The 16,585-nt window shown below is 41.5% G+C and overlaps 1 protein-coding gene across 1 annotated transcript in view; it reads left to right on the top strand.

Annotated features, from left to right (window-relative positions):
- Positions 1-16,585, top strand: part of ofcc1 (orofacial cleft 1 candidate 1) — a 319,195-nt gene that overhangs the window by 64,600 nt on the left and 238,010 nt on the right. Inside the window, exon 5 of the mRNA XM_059646341.1 lies at positions 9,612-9,701. Within this exon, the coding sequence (XP_059502324.1) occupies positions 9,612-9,701 (90 nt within the window). The remainder of the gene's footprint in view (positions 1-9,611; positions 9,702-16,585) is intronic.

Consider the following 16,585-nt stretch of genomic DNA (forward strand, 5'->3'; position numbering starts at 1 on the left):
TGTGTCTGCAAGGTAATTGTTGGAGTTGGTGAATTTATGGTAGATGTTAGTGGCCAAGCTCTCTGAAGAAATGGAAACAGATAGTGAGGAAGGGAAGGGAGGAATCAGAGGTGGACCAGGTGAAGGTGAGAGTGGGCTGGAAATTGGAGACAAATTTGATAAACCTTTCCAATTCTGGATGAGAGAGGGAAACAGCACCGATGATAACGTCAGTAAACTGGAGAAAGAGTTGTGGGTGGGGGCTGGATTAGGACTGAAACATGTACCCCACAAAGAGACGGGCATAACTTTGGCTCAAGCAGGTACACATGGCCACCCCTCTGCCCTGAAGAAAGTGAGGGGTGTTTAAAGAAAAATTGTTCAGGGTGAGAGTGAGCTTGGAAGAAGTTTGTTGTGGATGGGTCAGTTCAAGGTGTCTTTCCAGAAAGAAGCAGAAAGCCCTGAGACCATCCTGATGGGGAATGGACACGTAAAGGGAGTTCACATCCACGGTAAAGGGGATGTGGCTGGATCCTGCAAACTGGAAATTCTGAAACAGTGGTAAAGAGTCAGAGGAATCGTGGATGTTAGTGGGAAGGGACTGTGGAGAAAAAGAATCAAGTCCGGGTAGGAAGAGATGAGTTCAATGGGGTAGGAGGAGGCAGAAACAATCAGTCTGCCTGGGCAGTCCTGTTTGTAGGTTTTGAAAAAGAGGTAGAAGCGAGCTGTGCGGGGTTGGGAGGCCATGGTTTTGGAGGCAGTAGGGGTAGGGGAATTGATGGGAGATCACCAGATAAAATGAGGTTAGTGACTATTGTGGAAACAGTCACCTGTTGCCCCATTGTGGAGTCATGGTCCAGGGAGGGATAGGAAGAAGTATTCTGAGAGTTGGCACTCAGCCTCTACAATGCAGAAATCAGTCTGCCAGACAACAACAGCACGACCCATGGCATCAGGCTTAATTTACAAAGTCAGGGTTGGACCTGAGAGCATGGAGTGCAGTCAGTTCCTGGGGAGATAGAGTGGAATGCGTGAGGGGGGCAGAGTGATTGATGCGACCAATGTCATTTCAACAGCACTGAATGAACTGGTCAAGAGCAGGTAAAGGCCAGATGGAGGGTTCCAGGTGGAGGGAGAGTGTTGGAGGTTGGTGAAGAGTCTGTGGGACAGGGAGAGGTCTCTTGTCCAGAGAAAGGTTGATCTGTAACAATTTCAGAGTTAACCTGCCAAGGCCACAGAGGAAACATTTGCCTGTAAAAGAATGTGTCCTATGAAATAATACTGAATGACCATGAATCAAGTGAAGGAATCTGTAAGGTATGAATGGAGTGGTACAGGCTCTATGGAAAATCATTGATATTAGATAACTAGTTAAAAAAAATTCTGCAGGAATAAACCACGCCTTTCAATCTGCTCATCTTTGAGGCATTTTTTTCATTCCACAAGTTATGATCTGCTTTCAAAGATTGTCTTCGCTGACCGTTCCTGTTTTGCTAAGTGGGGCACTGAGTTTGAATGCAGTGTGAGAATTATTAAGTACAGAGCCTAAAACTTACAAGGTAGCAAAACTGACATGCTGTACTGGTGTCAGTTTCAGAATTAACATTTTGGTTCATGTGCTTCTAATAATCAGTGACCCTTACTTCATGTGCTTTCCACAGGAAATGAATACAGCAGAAATTACTTTGACCTACAGATGTATGAGGGAATAGACCCAAGGCAGTATAGGATAGAGGTCAGCACAGAAGATGAGTGTGAATTAAGTCTGTAATTTCTTGTCATTATATTCTCTTCAAATCACTTTAATGAGGTGGGAATGACCGTTTGTGGTCTAGCCTATTTTTACGGTTTTAAGATCATAACTTGTTTTCTTATTAAAAGTTGGTGCTGAAAGTACATTTCCAATGTGCTACTTCAGATATGTGAGATAACTGAAAGCATGCTATGTGTTAGTAGTCTGATATTAATATATTTAATGTTAAACTAAACTGATGATTAGATTCATTTCATAATTTAAATTAAACTGAGGTGTTTGATGTCTTCATGTGAAACTGATTGACCATTTTCTCGAGGCTGTTATATGGTGTTTTAGAAAACCGTGGTATTAAAAATGAATGAAATTGGCCCACATTTTAATTCTTGTCGCATCAATTAACTGTAACACGCCATCTCATTCTTTCAGGTTGAGAACAAAACCAATAAATCTTCTGAGAAATTTCTGAACATTAAGAGGATTTTGACTAATTCATAGGATCTAATAGGATGATTTCTTTAAGACAAACAGAAAATCTGATTTGCTGTTTAATGATACTGATTACTCTTCTTCTCTCTGGCTGATTCTGATTTTAAGAAATGCAGTTATAGGTCATTGGAAAACAGCTGTAACTTTCAGACATTGATAGATTAGATTCCCTACAGTATGGAAACAGGCCCGTTGGCCCAACAAGTCCACACCGCCCCTTGAAGCATCCCAACCAGAAGCATCCCCCATAACCCACACACCCCCTGAACACTACGGGCAATTTAGCATGGCCAATCCACCTAGCCTGCACATTTTTGGACTGTGGAAGGAAACTGGAGCACCCGGAGGAAACCCACGCAGACACAGGGAGAATGTGCAAACTCCACACAGACAGTCGCCCGAGGTTGGATTCGAACCCAGGTCCCTGCTGCTGTGAGGCTGCAGTGCTAACCACTGAGCCACCGTGTCGCCCCCTGACTGTGTTAGAAAAGAATGGGGCTTTTCAACACATGACAAAGAATATTTAACTTAAAAACTGTTATGATCAGACCTTAGACAAGATTACAAATTCATCATTGATCTCGTCGGAAACTCCTCACTGTGAACTCCTAGAAATACAAACAGAAATTGTTGGAAAAACTCAGCAGGTCTGGCAGCATCTGATGATTTTCCAGCTATTTCTGTTTTTGTTTCTGATTTCCACCGTTCGCAGTTCTTACAGTTTTTTTGTAAACTCCTAGGTGAGGAAAGCCGAACTGTCCCTTCTTCATTCACCCACTGCCAAAGTTGGTTGCAATCTTTCTGCCAGACCCAATAGAACTTACATTTTAAAAGGAACCAATTTAACTAGGCTTTCATTAATTCACATAAAGAGTGAGTTTATTAATTGCTGAACATGAAAAGATTCGTTAAACAAAACACACATTAAAGTAAGAGGTGAGTTCAAAAAGATAAAGCAAAACAAAACCGGAACAGGCTCCAAATTATTTGGGAATAGCAGATAGTTGAGTTGAATGTTGTGGCTATTACAGTGGAGATTAGCAATTGTGTTGATAGTACTGATTGAACGATCGATATTTGAGATTGTATCAGAGATAATAGGAACTGCAGATGCTGGAGAATCCAAGATAACAAGGCGTGGAGCTGGATGAACACAGCAGCCAAGCAGCATTTTAGGAGCAGGAAAGCTGATATTTTGGGCCTAGACCCTTCACCCATTTCTTGTGAAGGGTCTAGGCCTGAAACACCAGCTTTCCTGCTCCTACGATGCTGCTTGGCCTGCTGTATTCATCCAGCTCCGCACCATGTCATCTCAATATTTGAGATTCTTGGTTTTGTAGGCTGATTGAAATTCCTTTGCCCTGATTCCGTTTATGAGGTCCGTTATAGCACTTGGAGCGAGAGAGGACTTTATGTTGTCTTACTGCTAGCTTCTAGCATGCAGAGTGAGTGAGTATCTTCACTTGCAACACACGGGTGCCGAAGGCATAGTTCTTCAGCTAACACACTGATGTTTGAATGCGGACTGATATGAGAACATTCAATCCCACTCATACATTCCAATAGAATTGAAACTGGCTTTTTAACTCCGGTAACAAAGTGTGAAGCTGGATGAACACAGCAGGCGAAGCAGCATCTCAGGAGTACAAAAGCTGACGTTTCGGGCCTAGACCCTTCATCAGAGAGTCTAGGCCCGAAACGTCAGCTTTTGTACTCCTGAGATGCTGCTTGGCCTGCTGTGTTCATCCAGCTTCACACTTTGTTATCTTGGATTCTCCAGCATCTGCAGTTCCCATTATCACTGATACATTTTTAACTCCGGTACTTGTGCATTCTTCAATGAGGAAATTATGGACAGACATTCAAAGATACAAACAAGAAATGAGAGAGTAGGCCACTTAGCCCTTTGAGCCTGCTCTGCTGTTCAAAAAAAAATGATCTGATTTGATTTTAACTTCAACCCTACATTTCTGTATAATTTCTCCTGTAATCTCTCATCCTTTCAGACATCCAGAATCTATCTACCTCTGCCTTAAAAATGCTTAAAGATCCCACATCTACTGCTTTTCATGAAAAGGAATTCCAACCATCTGAGAGAGAGAGAGGAAAAAAATTCCTTATCTCTGTCTTAAATGGGCAGCCACTTATTTTTAAACTAGGACCCCTAGTTCTAAATTCTCCCACAAGAGGAAACATCCTTTTCACTTCCACCTGGTTGTGTCTCCTCAGGATGTTATATGTTTCAATTAAGTCACCTTTGACTCTTCTAAACTCCAGAGAATACTGACTTAGCCTGTCTCGCCTTTCCTCATTACAAACTATATCTGCAGTTTGGGACATAATCCACAGGGAGTGTCTTGCTGTTGAGCAAGTGTGTTATTAGCCCCTCGTTATCTTTGTCGTCACAAGCAATCACAATCCAGTCTGTTTGGAGTTCATGTGACAGCTTTAGGTGTTATATCCTATTGGTGCGACATAGAATTTTAAAATATTTAAACTGCAGTTATTTTGTGCCTGTTGCAGTCCTCTTTTAAGAGCAAATTCTTAGAACTTAGACCTAAAAGTACCCTTAATATTTTGAGGTCTGACCTGTCATTGTAATATTTGCTTTGAAGAAATCAGGTTTATTTTCATTTCATTGCAAAAGTTGAAAAACGGAGTTGAATTCTTAGAACAATACATCTACTCTTTCCCTTAGCTTCAGTGAATATTACCTTCTCAATCCCAACTGGACTACTTTAAATTGTGAGATAATAAAATGTGAGGCTGGATGAACACAGCAGGCCAAGCAGCATCTCAGGAGCACAAAAGCTGACGTTTCGGGCCTAGACCCTTCATCAGAGAGGGTCGCAGGGAGAAACGCTGCTGAAGGGTCTGAATATTCTGGGTGTAGAGGTGGTCACGGTTGGGGCCAAATTGGGAAGGCTGAAATGTGGACTGTAGTCCCTTGGGGATGATCTGGTTCCGTAGGCAGGTGCTGAGAAAGGTGATGTGGCTGTGGTACCTGGTTTGCTTCAGGACATGGTCGAGCAGTTTCAAGGCCGAAGAGATTACAAGAGAGTTGCAATGGGAGAGAGATTCCCTGAGGTTGGTCCGGAGGGAGGAGGGTAACTTCTTCAGGTTAGGCATCCCTGGAAGAGGCTTCGCAGTGAGGTTAAAATAGTATCAGAGATAATGGGAACTGCAGATGCTGGAGATTCCAAGATAATAAAATGTGAGGCTGGATGAACACAGCAGGCCAAGCAGCATCTCAGGAGCACAAAAGCTGACGTTTCGGGCCTAGACCCTTCATCAGAGCCCTTCATTCATCTCTCTGATGAAGGGTCTAGGCCCGAAACGTCAGCTTTTGTGCTCCTGAGATGCTGCTTGGCCTGCTGTGTTCATCCAGCCTCACATTTTATTATCTTGGAATCTCCAGCATCTGCAGTTCCCATTATCTCTGATACTACTTTAAATTGTGGACTGTGTGTCTACAATTACTTTTGATTTCCTGGCAATGTGGTTGATTTTTAAGTAGCACAGTCGAGGAAATCAACTTTATTGGACTAGTCCAGTATTTGGGGCTTAAACATTTCCACGAAGTTACTGTGGTCAGTATAAACTATGTATCTCTTGTAGACATAAATCTGAATGTATTTAAGAGCCCAGCAATAAATCGAGAGCTCCTTTCTTTGAAGTGGAATATCGTCTCTGATGTTTGTTTTGTTGTTTGGAGAAGTACCTGATTGGGGTCTCTACTCTGGATTGATTTTCCAAAAGGAGCCCCATCCTGATGTCACTCACGTTGCTGGCTGTTCAAAGCCTGCAGTTACAAGTAAAGGCTCAGGCATTAAAATGGCCTTCAGCTTTCCAAAAGCAGTTTGGCATTTCTGAGGAAAGGCCACCAGACCTGAAACGCTAACTCTGATTTTTTTCCTCACAGATGCTGCCAGACCTGCTGAGCTTTTCCAGCAACTACTGTTTTTCTTCCTGATTTACAACATCCACAGTTCTTTCGGTTTTTAATGGGCATTTCTCAGGCCATACTAGCATTATTGTTTGCTGCAGTGGGTCCCTCAGTAGTGTGGCCATTATACTGAGGTGTGGGTCAAATGTGTGGTAGAGCATGCACATTCCCTGGGACCTCATGAATTTCTTTTTGTTGTGGGACTGAGGAACTGTACTATTGCTTGTACCTTTTGCAGTCTTAGGGCAGTACTCATCCTTGATGGGTCACTAGGGCCCTAACAAACTCACCTTTTCCCATATTGCCACAGACAGGCTTCATGGCTTCACCTTTCATTTCAATAGCATCCTTTCTGTCTTGAGAGGACTCTCAGCATTCCCTGCCTGCCATGGGTGCTCAGTTCCCTCTCATTCTCTCCTTCCTATGTAAACTTCTATAAGTCTATGTTTATAAAGTATAAGTGTATTTGTGTCTTAAGTGCTGGTATCAACTGGTCAAAAGCAAGCTGATGAAGCCTTTCACATTTCAGCTATATCTGGTCAGGCTATTTCCTGGGGGTACAGAAATTTTGACAGTATGTCCCTGACGCTAACTGGTATCTGCTTAAGGTGTTTTCTTTTCACTGTTTCAGAATCAGTGGCACTTTGCTCAGGTGAGAGGGAGTTAATCTTGTGGGCTTCCCCTGAAAGCTTACACTGCATTATTAAGGATCAATGTTGGATTGGCTACTTTAACTGCCGTACCAGCTATTTGAAAGATATAAAGTAAGCTCTACCTCTGATTCCTCAAACTTATAAATTAAATGAGCAAACCAACTTGCTTCTACCGTCAAGGTCTGAGCCAGTAGTGTCTTTACAAGACACATCTGCACATGAACATGGAAATAAGAGGTGAATCCAAATAGATTAAACTTTTTAAACAAGATATACGGATCAGTCTCTGAATTACTTGTGACAGCAGGTAGTTGAACATTACTGCTATTACAGCGGAGGTGGTCAGTTATTTTGATGTTGATTTTTGAGATTTTTGGTCTTGTAAGCTGATTGAAGGTTCTTTGTCCTGAAGTTTGTAAGCACCTTTGCAGTACTAGGAGTGAAAAAAGTGTTTGTAACCTGGCACACAGGTTTAATTAGCAGATAGAGTTTTGACAGGTGACTTTCGCAGCATGCTTATGCTCGAACACAGGCTGGTGTACATGACAACGTTCAGTCCCACTGGTAGACTGCAACAGAATTGAAGCTGGGTTTTGAATACTTGTCCTGTGCCTTCTTCAAAGGGAAAATGCATAATATGTGCCTGCAGTTAGGGACGTAATCCACAGAGAGCGGCTTGCCTGTGAGAAGTGGTTGTCAACTCCCTGTGTCTTCATAGTCACAAGAGATCGCAGGCCAGTCTGTTCAAAAGTTTCTTTGACACTTTATGTGTATTAACCCATTGGCCCGACACAGAATTCTCTTGAAGTTACACCCACAGTTATTTTGTCTCTGTATTGCCTTTTGAATTCATCTTTTAAAAAACATTTTGGAATTGGGGCTAATGTGTTCGTAGTACTTCAAGGTTCTGACCAATATCATAACAGAATATAGGAATTGGTAGAGGAAGGATGAGCAACGTCTTGCATACTTTCTAAGCTACGTGGGTACACGGCCATATTGCAATATAAAAGGTGCTGTATGGGTGGCAAACACACCATGAACAAGCTACCATCCCTTCAAGATGTGCATATGCATGGCCATCGAGAAATTTTTTGACTGTATGCAAAGTAAGGAAACTAAACCATAAAAGCCATTGATGTAAATTTTAATTTATGTGGCTGTAAATTGTGCCACATGCTGGGTTTGTTTTCAATCTGTGGCGCCAAGACTCAGAATCCAGCATCCCCAGATCAGCTGTAGAACAGAGACGGTGCAGAATAAATCTGGCACCCTATGTTATGTCAGTATGGTGCTGCACGCTGCTCTGCCCTGGTAGGGAAAAGAAGAGTACACAAACCTAACTCGTCGTTGAGTTCTGCTGTGAAATGTTCAAAATGGGCCAAATGGTAAAAAATAATTGAGTTGGAGAGTGGTTTCAGTAGATAGTGGCGAATACTATTAAACTAGGTAAGGCTGTGATTTATTGAAATTAGTAGATGCATTAGAAGTTGTAATGGATGGCTATAGTAAAATAGTTGTGCTTTGTTTTGAAAACTACCCAGCCATGCAGAAAGTTTGAATAATTGCAGTTAAATAGGTTTAATAATTGGCCAGTAGCTTCTGCATTGTCATGCTGCAGTTTCCATGCTTTGCTCACAGAGTTTATAAAACCTGGAAGAAAACGGTTCTGTTTATACCAACATATCGGTTGTCTGCACTTTTAGTAATGAACAATGCATTGAGGTTCTGGGAGTGATTTGCAAAAAGCAAAGTTTGCTGCCCTGTTTTTCTGCACACTGCTACCAACGGGCTCTGCCAAAAGGACATGTCTTTCATTTTTCCATCTCTTTTGTGATAGCATAATTTATTGCACATTTTCCAGAGGTATTAGATTTCATTAGTATACTTCCTCTGTCCATTATTAAGTACAAAAATGCCTTGAGGGTAACTTCCCAGCCTGTCATGTCTATTAAATATTGTGCACCCACAAGTGAAAATGTTTGTGCATTACGTGAGCAAACAACAGGTTTGAAATACAAGTGTATAATTACATCATCCTATATTGAATATGATGATACATGGTAGCTTCTCATTTTAATTAAAGAACTCAAATCATGACCTCTGTGTGATGACAGCCTAATTATGTGCTTCTTGATTCTATAATTTGTTGCAATTAATAATAAATTGTATGTTTGGATCATGAATGCACTTTAGAAAATAAAAAATGATGCAAATTAATTTTACCCTGTCACTTAAGATGTATATTTGGGGGAGCATGGCTGCCTGTATGGGGCGATTTTCCTTTTCAAGTTTCCTGATTCACAGATTGGACAAAAAAAAGTAAATTTAATCCTGCTTAAATATTACATTGGTCACACAATGCAAAACATATCTTAGTGGTATTGCAGGAATGCTTTGGAGATCTGATAACATTATGGCAGGACTACAATGCCATTTTTTTTGAAAAAGAAACCTTTTTAAACATTTGCACTCAAAACATTCAGGAAGAATGGCCAGATCTTACCTCAGCTCCAGTGTTGACTTTTTGAGTATAGTGCTGGCGTGCTTTAGAAGAATACAGGTATTAAAATGTTGCAATATTTAACTGTATATAATCATAACACATTTGAACTTCAGCACCAAGAATTTCCATTAGTATTGTGTCATCAGTAATAGTGAAGATAAAATCAGACAAGGTTTGACATGGGTGAAAACAAACGTGGTAGATATATATCAGGGCTGGAGGAGGATGCATGTTGGCCACAGGTTGTTGCAAGAGGTTCCTTGCTAATTTCTTTTTGCTCTTCAGCACTTGACAAGAAAGATGACATGGACTTCTGTCTAAAGCTACTGAAACTCCTGGAAGATGAAGAAGGAAACCTGGAGGAAGGCATTAAAGGTAAACTCACAGCTGACAGCTCACACTGTAAGCTCCTTAAATTACAAACTGTTAAGAGAAACAATGCCACTTAGACATTTTACGGTCAGCTCTTAATAATCATTATGAGGATTATCTTTCTCAGTTTGTGCAGCAACTCTTGTGCATTCAGTCCTCAGTGCGCTGGGTTGCTCATATGTGATAGAGATAATAAGAACTGCAGATGCTGGAGAATCCAAGATAACAAGGTGTGGAGCTGGATGAACACAGCAGGCCAAGCAGCATCTTCAGAGCAGGAAAGCTGATGTTTTGGGCCTAGACCCTTCATCAGAAATGCTGTGTCAGAATGAGATGCAAGTTAGCTGTAACCACAATCACAAACAGGGTGATCTGAACAAGAGCAGCCTCAATTTACATAGCACGCTTTAACACAATCAAATGTCCCGAAATGCTTCACAGGTGCGTTACAAAACAGAATAGGATACAAAATCACAGGAAATATTCAGGCAGATGTCCCAAAAAAAAGTTGTTGAATGATGCTAGTTTTAAAGAGTCAAATAGAAGGAATGTCAAAGAGAGGGATAGAGAGATGTAGAGAGCATATTCTAGAGCTTAAGACCCAGGCGGCTGAAGGCATGGCCACTAATTATGGAGGAATTAAAACTGAGATGTTAATTACTGAGTGCAGATATCTTGGTAGATAGTGGGTTTGTAAAGATTTGGAAGTCTGAGGACAAGGAAGAACTTGAAAACAAAAATGAGAATTTTAAAGCCAAGATGTGCTCGATTGGGAGTCTATCTAAGTCAGTGAGTACACAGATGATGACGAAGGAACTTGGTGTGAATTATGGCAGGGGTTTGGATGATCTTAATGTTACAGAGGAGAGTAAATGGACAGCAACCGAGAGCACTTTGCAATAGTCAAATCTCGATGTAGCAAAACTGTAAATCAGGGAATCAGTAGCAGATGAACTGAGAGAAGGACAAAGTTGGGAACTCACGGGATTGTAATGACGGCACAGCTACATACCGTGAAGCTTAAATTGTTGTCAAACCTGATGAAAAGGTCTGCCATCAGCACTCGAACAAAGAGTCTTATAACTCATTTTCAATGGAAGTGTGGAGTGAACAGATAGTAAAATAGAGCTGAAAACTAACCCTGTACCTTTGGATGAAGTTGTGAGACGGCTGAGAAACAGAGTGGGGTTTTAGGGAGCAGCAGATGTAAAGTTATGGGAGCAGGAAGTGAAACAATTGCAGATGATTTGGAGTGAAATATTTAAAAGAATAACACCGTCATAGTCACAGAAGAGTCGCGGTCACAGGGAAAACTATTCTGTCCATCATGTCTTCACCGGTTCTCCAAGTGAGCATTTTGACTTAGTGCCAATCTCCTGCATTTTCCCCATACATAAGAACATAAGAACCAGCAACAGGAGTAGGCCATCCGGCCCTTAGAGCCTGCTGCACCATTCACTATGATCATGGCCGACCTTTTCATGGCCTCATCTCCACTCACCCACCCTCTCGCCATAATCCTTAATCCCTTTACTGTTCAAAAATTTATCTACCTTAGCTTTAAAAACATTCAGTGAAGAAGACTCAAATACTTCACTGGGCAAGGAATTCCACAGATTCACAATCCTTTGGATAAAGAAACTCCTCCTCAATTCAGTCTTAAATCTGCACCCCCTAATTTTGAGGCAATGCCGTCTTGTTTTAGTTTCACCCAGCAACATCCTCCCTGCTTCTATCTTATCTATTCCCTTCATAATTTTATATGTTTCTGTAAGATCTTCACTCGTTCTTCAAAATTCCAATGAATATAATGTCAGTCTATTCAGTCTGTCCTCATAAGCCAATGATCTCAACTCTAGAATTAACTGAATAAATCTCTGTTGCACCTCTTCTTGTGCCAGTACATCCTATCTCCAGTAAGGAGATCAAAACAACATGTAGTACTCCAGGTGTGGCCTCACCAGCACCCTATTCAGCTGCAACATAGCTTCTCTGCTTTTAAATTCAATTCCTGTAGCAATGAAGGACAAAATTGCCTTCTTAATTACCTGTTGCAACTGCAAACCAACCTTTTGCAATTCATGCTCAAGGACACCCAGGTTCCTCTGCACAGCAGCATGCTGCAATTTTTTTTACCATTCAAATAATAGTCCTTTTTACTGTTATTCCTACCAAAATGGACGACTTCACATCTATGAACATTGTACTCCATCTTCCAGGCTTTGCTTGCTCGCTTAAACTAACTATTATCCCTCTGCAGACTTCCAGAGTCTTCTGCATACTTCACTCTATCACACATTCTAGTGTCATCCACTACATGTGGTCCTCAACTCCAAATCGTCTATGTAAATTATAAACAATTGCAGTCCCAACACTGATCACTGAGGCACACCACAGTTCACTGATTATCAACCAGAAAAGCGCTCATTTACCCCCACTCTTTGCTTCCGGTTAGTTAACCAATCCTCTATCCATGCTAGTACATTGCCCATAACACCGTGCGCCTTTATCTTGTGCAGCAGCCTTTTGTGTGGTGCCTTGTTGAATGCCTTTTGGAAATCTAGAAATGTTTACTCAGAAATGTTTACCTTAATCACTCTTTCATTTTATATATTTGTAGAAACTTTCGCTATCTGTCTTTATATTCTAAGCTAGTTTACTCATAACCTGTCTTATTTTCCTTTGTAGCTTTTCTTGTTGCTTTCGGTTGATCCTTAAAGTTTTCCCAAACTTCTAATTTCCCACTGGTGTTTGCCACTTTGTATACCTTATCTTTCAACTTGACAGCCTCCCTTATTTCCTTCGATATCCATGGCTGATTACCCCTTTTCACTACAGTCCTTCCTCTTCCTTGGTATATACTTATGCTGAGCGCTTTGAAAAATTGCTTTGAAAGTCCTCCATTGTTCCTCAGTTATTCCTCCATAGAGTTTTTGCTTCCATTCGACTTGTAGCCTCCTTTGTTTAAAGACAGGACCCAGATATTTTCTTCTCACTTTCCATCTGTATTCTAAATTCAACCATACTGTGATTGCTCCTTCCAAGAAGATCCCTAACCATGAGATCATTAATTATTCCTGACTCATTACACAGGACTAGATCTAGGATTGCTTACTCCCTTGTTGGTTCCATTACATACTGTTCCACAAAAATTATTGCAGATATATTCAATGAACTCACCCTTAACCAACCTGGTTTGACTAATCGACATGTCGATTAAAATACTCAAATGATAATTGCTGCACCATTTTTACAGGCATTCGTTATTTCTTTGTTTATTGCCCACCTCAGTGTGATGTTATTATCTGGTGGCCTGTACACTACACTGTACCAGTGACTGTTTCTTCAAATTTCTACTTTCCACCCAAATAGGTTCAACCTTATTCTCCACTGAACCTATATTATGTCTCACTACCATCCTAATGTCATCATTTAATATCAGAGCTACACCCCCCCCCCCCCCCCCCCCCCACCCACCTTACCTTCCTGTCTGCTCTTCCAAATAGTCTGATATTCCTGGATGTTTAATTCCCAGTCGTGACCATGCTGCAACCATGTCTCTGTAATGCCCTCTAAATCATGCTCATTCGCCATGATTTGTGCCAGTAACTCATGAACCTTGTTTTGAATGCTCTGAGCATTCAAGTGAGCCTTTATGCGAGTATTTATACCTTCTTTTTGAATTCTAATATTTCCATTAATGATACTTCTTGAGTTTTCCTTCGTTTTAACTTTTTTCATAGCCTTCAATGCAGTTAAACCTTCCTCCAGACATGTTAACCTGCTGCTTTCTTTTCTATTTACCATAATACTTCCTGATGTTTTCCCCTTTTCCGTCCCCCTGCCCGCCAACCCCAGTTCACTTGTTTAAAGTCCTAGTGAGCACTTTATTCAGAGATAGTAAGAACTGCTGATGCTGGAGTCGGAGATAACATAGTACGGAGCTGGGCGAACACAGCAGACCAGGCAGCATCAGAGGAGCAGGAAAGTTGAAGTTTTAGGTCAGGACCCTTCTTCAGAAATCTCCCTCCCACTCCAATATCCTTTCAAGCCGGTCAGAGATGTCCCTCACCCTCATCAAGCATGCAACGTACTATGCGGGACTCTTGATCCTGCTTACAAAGGATATATCAATCCCCCTAATTATAAAGTTCCCCTACAACTACCACTTGTCATTTTGCTCCCCACTCTTGAATTGCCTCCTGTACCACGATGCAGTGGTCAGCTGGCTCACCCTCCCTGCGGTCCTGTTACTCATCCTCTCGGGGAGCAAGTACCTCATTCCTGTTGGACAAGGTCAAGAGCTGAGGCACCTCTGTGCCTCAATTCAGGATCCCTTTACCTGCCTCACTTGCAATTATACCATGCTGCCCCTGATCACTGACTGAATTTGAATTTAATCTACCAGGTTTGGCCACCTACTGAATCAAAGCATCCCATACTTCTCCCCCCCCCAGATGTGCTGCAGTGTTTGAAGCTCAGATTCCAGCTCATCAACTCTGAGCTGAAGTTCCTTGACCAACCAACTCTTGCTGCAGGTGTAGTCACTGCAGCTCGCAATGGGATCAGCCAGCTTTCACATCATATAGCTACAGCACATCATCTGTCCAGCCACCTCAACTTAGTTAAATATTTTATTAATTTATATGAATTTATTAATGAGTTAATTAATTTATTAATAATTCCTTGCTGTGTTCTTTTTCAAAGTTAGTGCAGATTTCCTACCTGCCAATCTGGTGACAGCTTCCTTGAGATGTCATTCCAGTTCTTTTTGTCGCAGTTGCAATGTGCCCTGAGCTCAGTTCATTTTATACTCACTTTGTGCTGCTGCTCCACCCTTCGACTGCTCCCTGCAGACTAAGATGCGATCCCTGAGGTCTGTTCATTTTTTACTCACTCTGTGCTGTTGCATCACCCTCTAACAGCTCCCTGCACATTGTTTCTGTTCAAATAATCATCCAGTGCCCTCTTGACTGTCTCTGCCACCCTCTGAAGCTGTCTCTGCCACACTTCCAGGCTGTATATTTCAGACCCAAACCAGTCAGGGTATGAAATAGCTATTTCTTGCTTCACTTTTCCTATGTTTGATTGATTGATTGACTGATTTATTGTCATGCATAACGAAGTGTACTGAAAACCTTCATTTACAAGCGGTACAGGCAGATCATAGTAAGCAAAGATGTACAGATCAGAAGTGCAAAAAGACTTAGGCAGTGGCATACAGATTATATTGCACAGTGTGTGCACTAGGCCCAATCAATGTTAACTAAACCAGGATCATTTGAGACTAGAGAGCCCATTCATCACACTGATAATGGCCAGGAAGAAGATTTTCTTCAACCTGCTGGTGTATGTCTACAGGCATCTGTATCTTCTGCTTGATGGAAGAGGTTATAGGAGAGCATTACCAGGGTGCGATGGGTCTTTGATGATATCGGCAGCCTTTCGTAGCATTGAGCCATGTAAATAGAGACCATGGGTGGAAGGTTGGCTTCCATGACGGCCTGGGCTGTGCACACCATCTTCTGCAATTTCTTATGGCCCTGGGCAGAGCAGCTGCCATACCAGGTCATTATACACCCGGACATTATGCTTTCAATGGTGCAATGGTAGAAGTTTGTGAGGGACCTTTAGGTAATACTAAATTTCCCGAGCCGCCTGAAGAAGAAGAGGCGTTGCTGTGCCTTCTTGACCATCGCAACTACTTGGGAAGTCCAGGACAGGTCATTGGCTATCATTGCTTTAATTCACTTTCAATCTTTGTTATCTCATTCTCAAACCTTTACACGTGAGAACAATTTCACCTATTGATTCTCTTCAAATCTCCCATTATTTTGAAAACTTTTGTTAGCGATCCTCTTCGCCCCTTTCCCTCCAAGGAGAACAGTCCTGGTCTCTCCAATCAGTTCTCAGAACTGAACTTTCTCATCCCTTGATCTATTTCTACAAACTACCTCTGCACTTTCGCCAATGCGTTCGCGTCTGTCAGTATAGTGTGGGGCCCAGAACTGTAGATATTACTCCAAGCGAGGTCTTGTATAAATTCAGCATACCTCAATGTTGTCACTTTCTCGAGCTTTCGAGGGTTAAAAACATGACTTATCTCAAATTGGGTGAAAAGAAATCTGATGGAAACTGTACAGGGGCGAGGTTTACTGAATTTCACTGTGCAGTACCCCTCACCACGGAGCAGGGAGCATCATGACAGGAAAATGCTGAGCAGAAAAAAAAATCAGTATTCTTGGGAGAAGAGGGTCCTAAGTGCTCCAACACTATTGCACTGGAGTGGGATGGGAACACAGTTTTCTGACTTGGAGATCACAATGCTCCTTGTGGAGCTGTGGCGAGTAAAAGGTGGCCTCATTCTATAATCGAGGAAGGGTAAGGTCATTATTGTTTTATGTGTGGTATTCCTTTAAAACAAGACCAGTATTTATTAAGGAAATACTTCAACTGGCGAGAAACCACCTTCAGTGTAAGTGATCCAAATAAGTGCACTGTAGTGTATTTAAGTTTGGACGTAAAACTGCACTCCATCACATGCAAGTCCAAAATTTTATATAATTGGAGCTTGGATTTGTAATATTGTTGCTGACAAATCATCCATCATTTTTTGTTTTTGGTGGGTGCTTGGGAAAGGAAAGAGAAGAAGGTCATAATCCTGTAACCTGAAAAAAAATATATTTTGATATTATGCCAGATGTGGTGTTGAGCTCATTTCAAAGACTATCAGACAATTACTTTCTCTGAAATCCATTTCTAGTATAAATACAAATAATATAACAGAATAACAGCTTGTGTTTGACATCTTGCAATGCGATTTAGCTTTAGATTGTGGAGGCACAGTACACGGCAGTTCATCAGAATCAAATGCATGAATACATTTG

This window comes from Stegostoma tigrinum, chromosome 5, assembly GCF_030684315.1.
Source record: "Stegostoma tigrinum isolate sSteTig4 chromosome 5, sSteTig4.hap1, whole genome shotgun sequence".
NCBI lineage: Eukaryota > Metazoa > Chordata > Chondrichthyes > Orectolobiformes > Stegostomatidae > Stegostoma > Stegostoma tigrinum.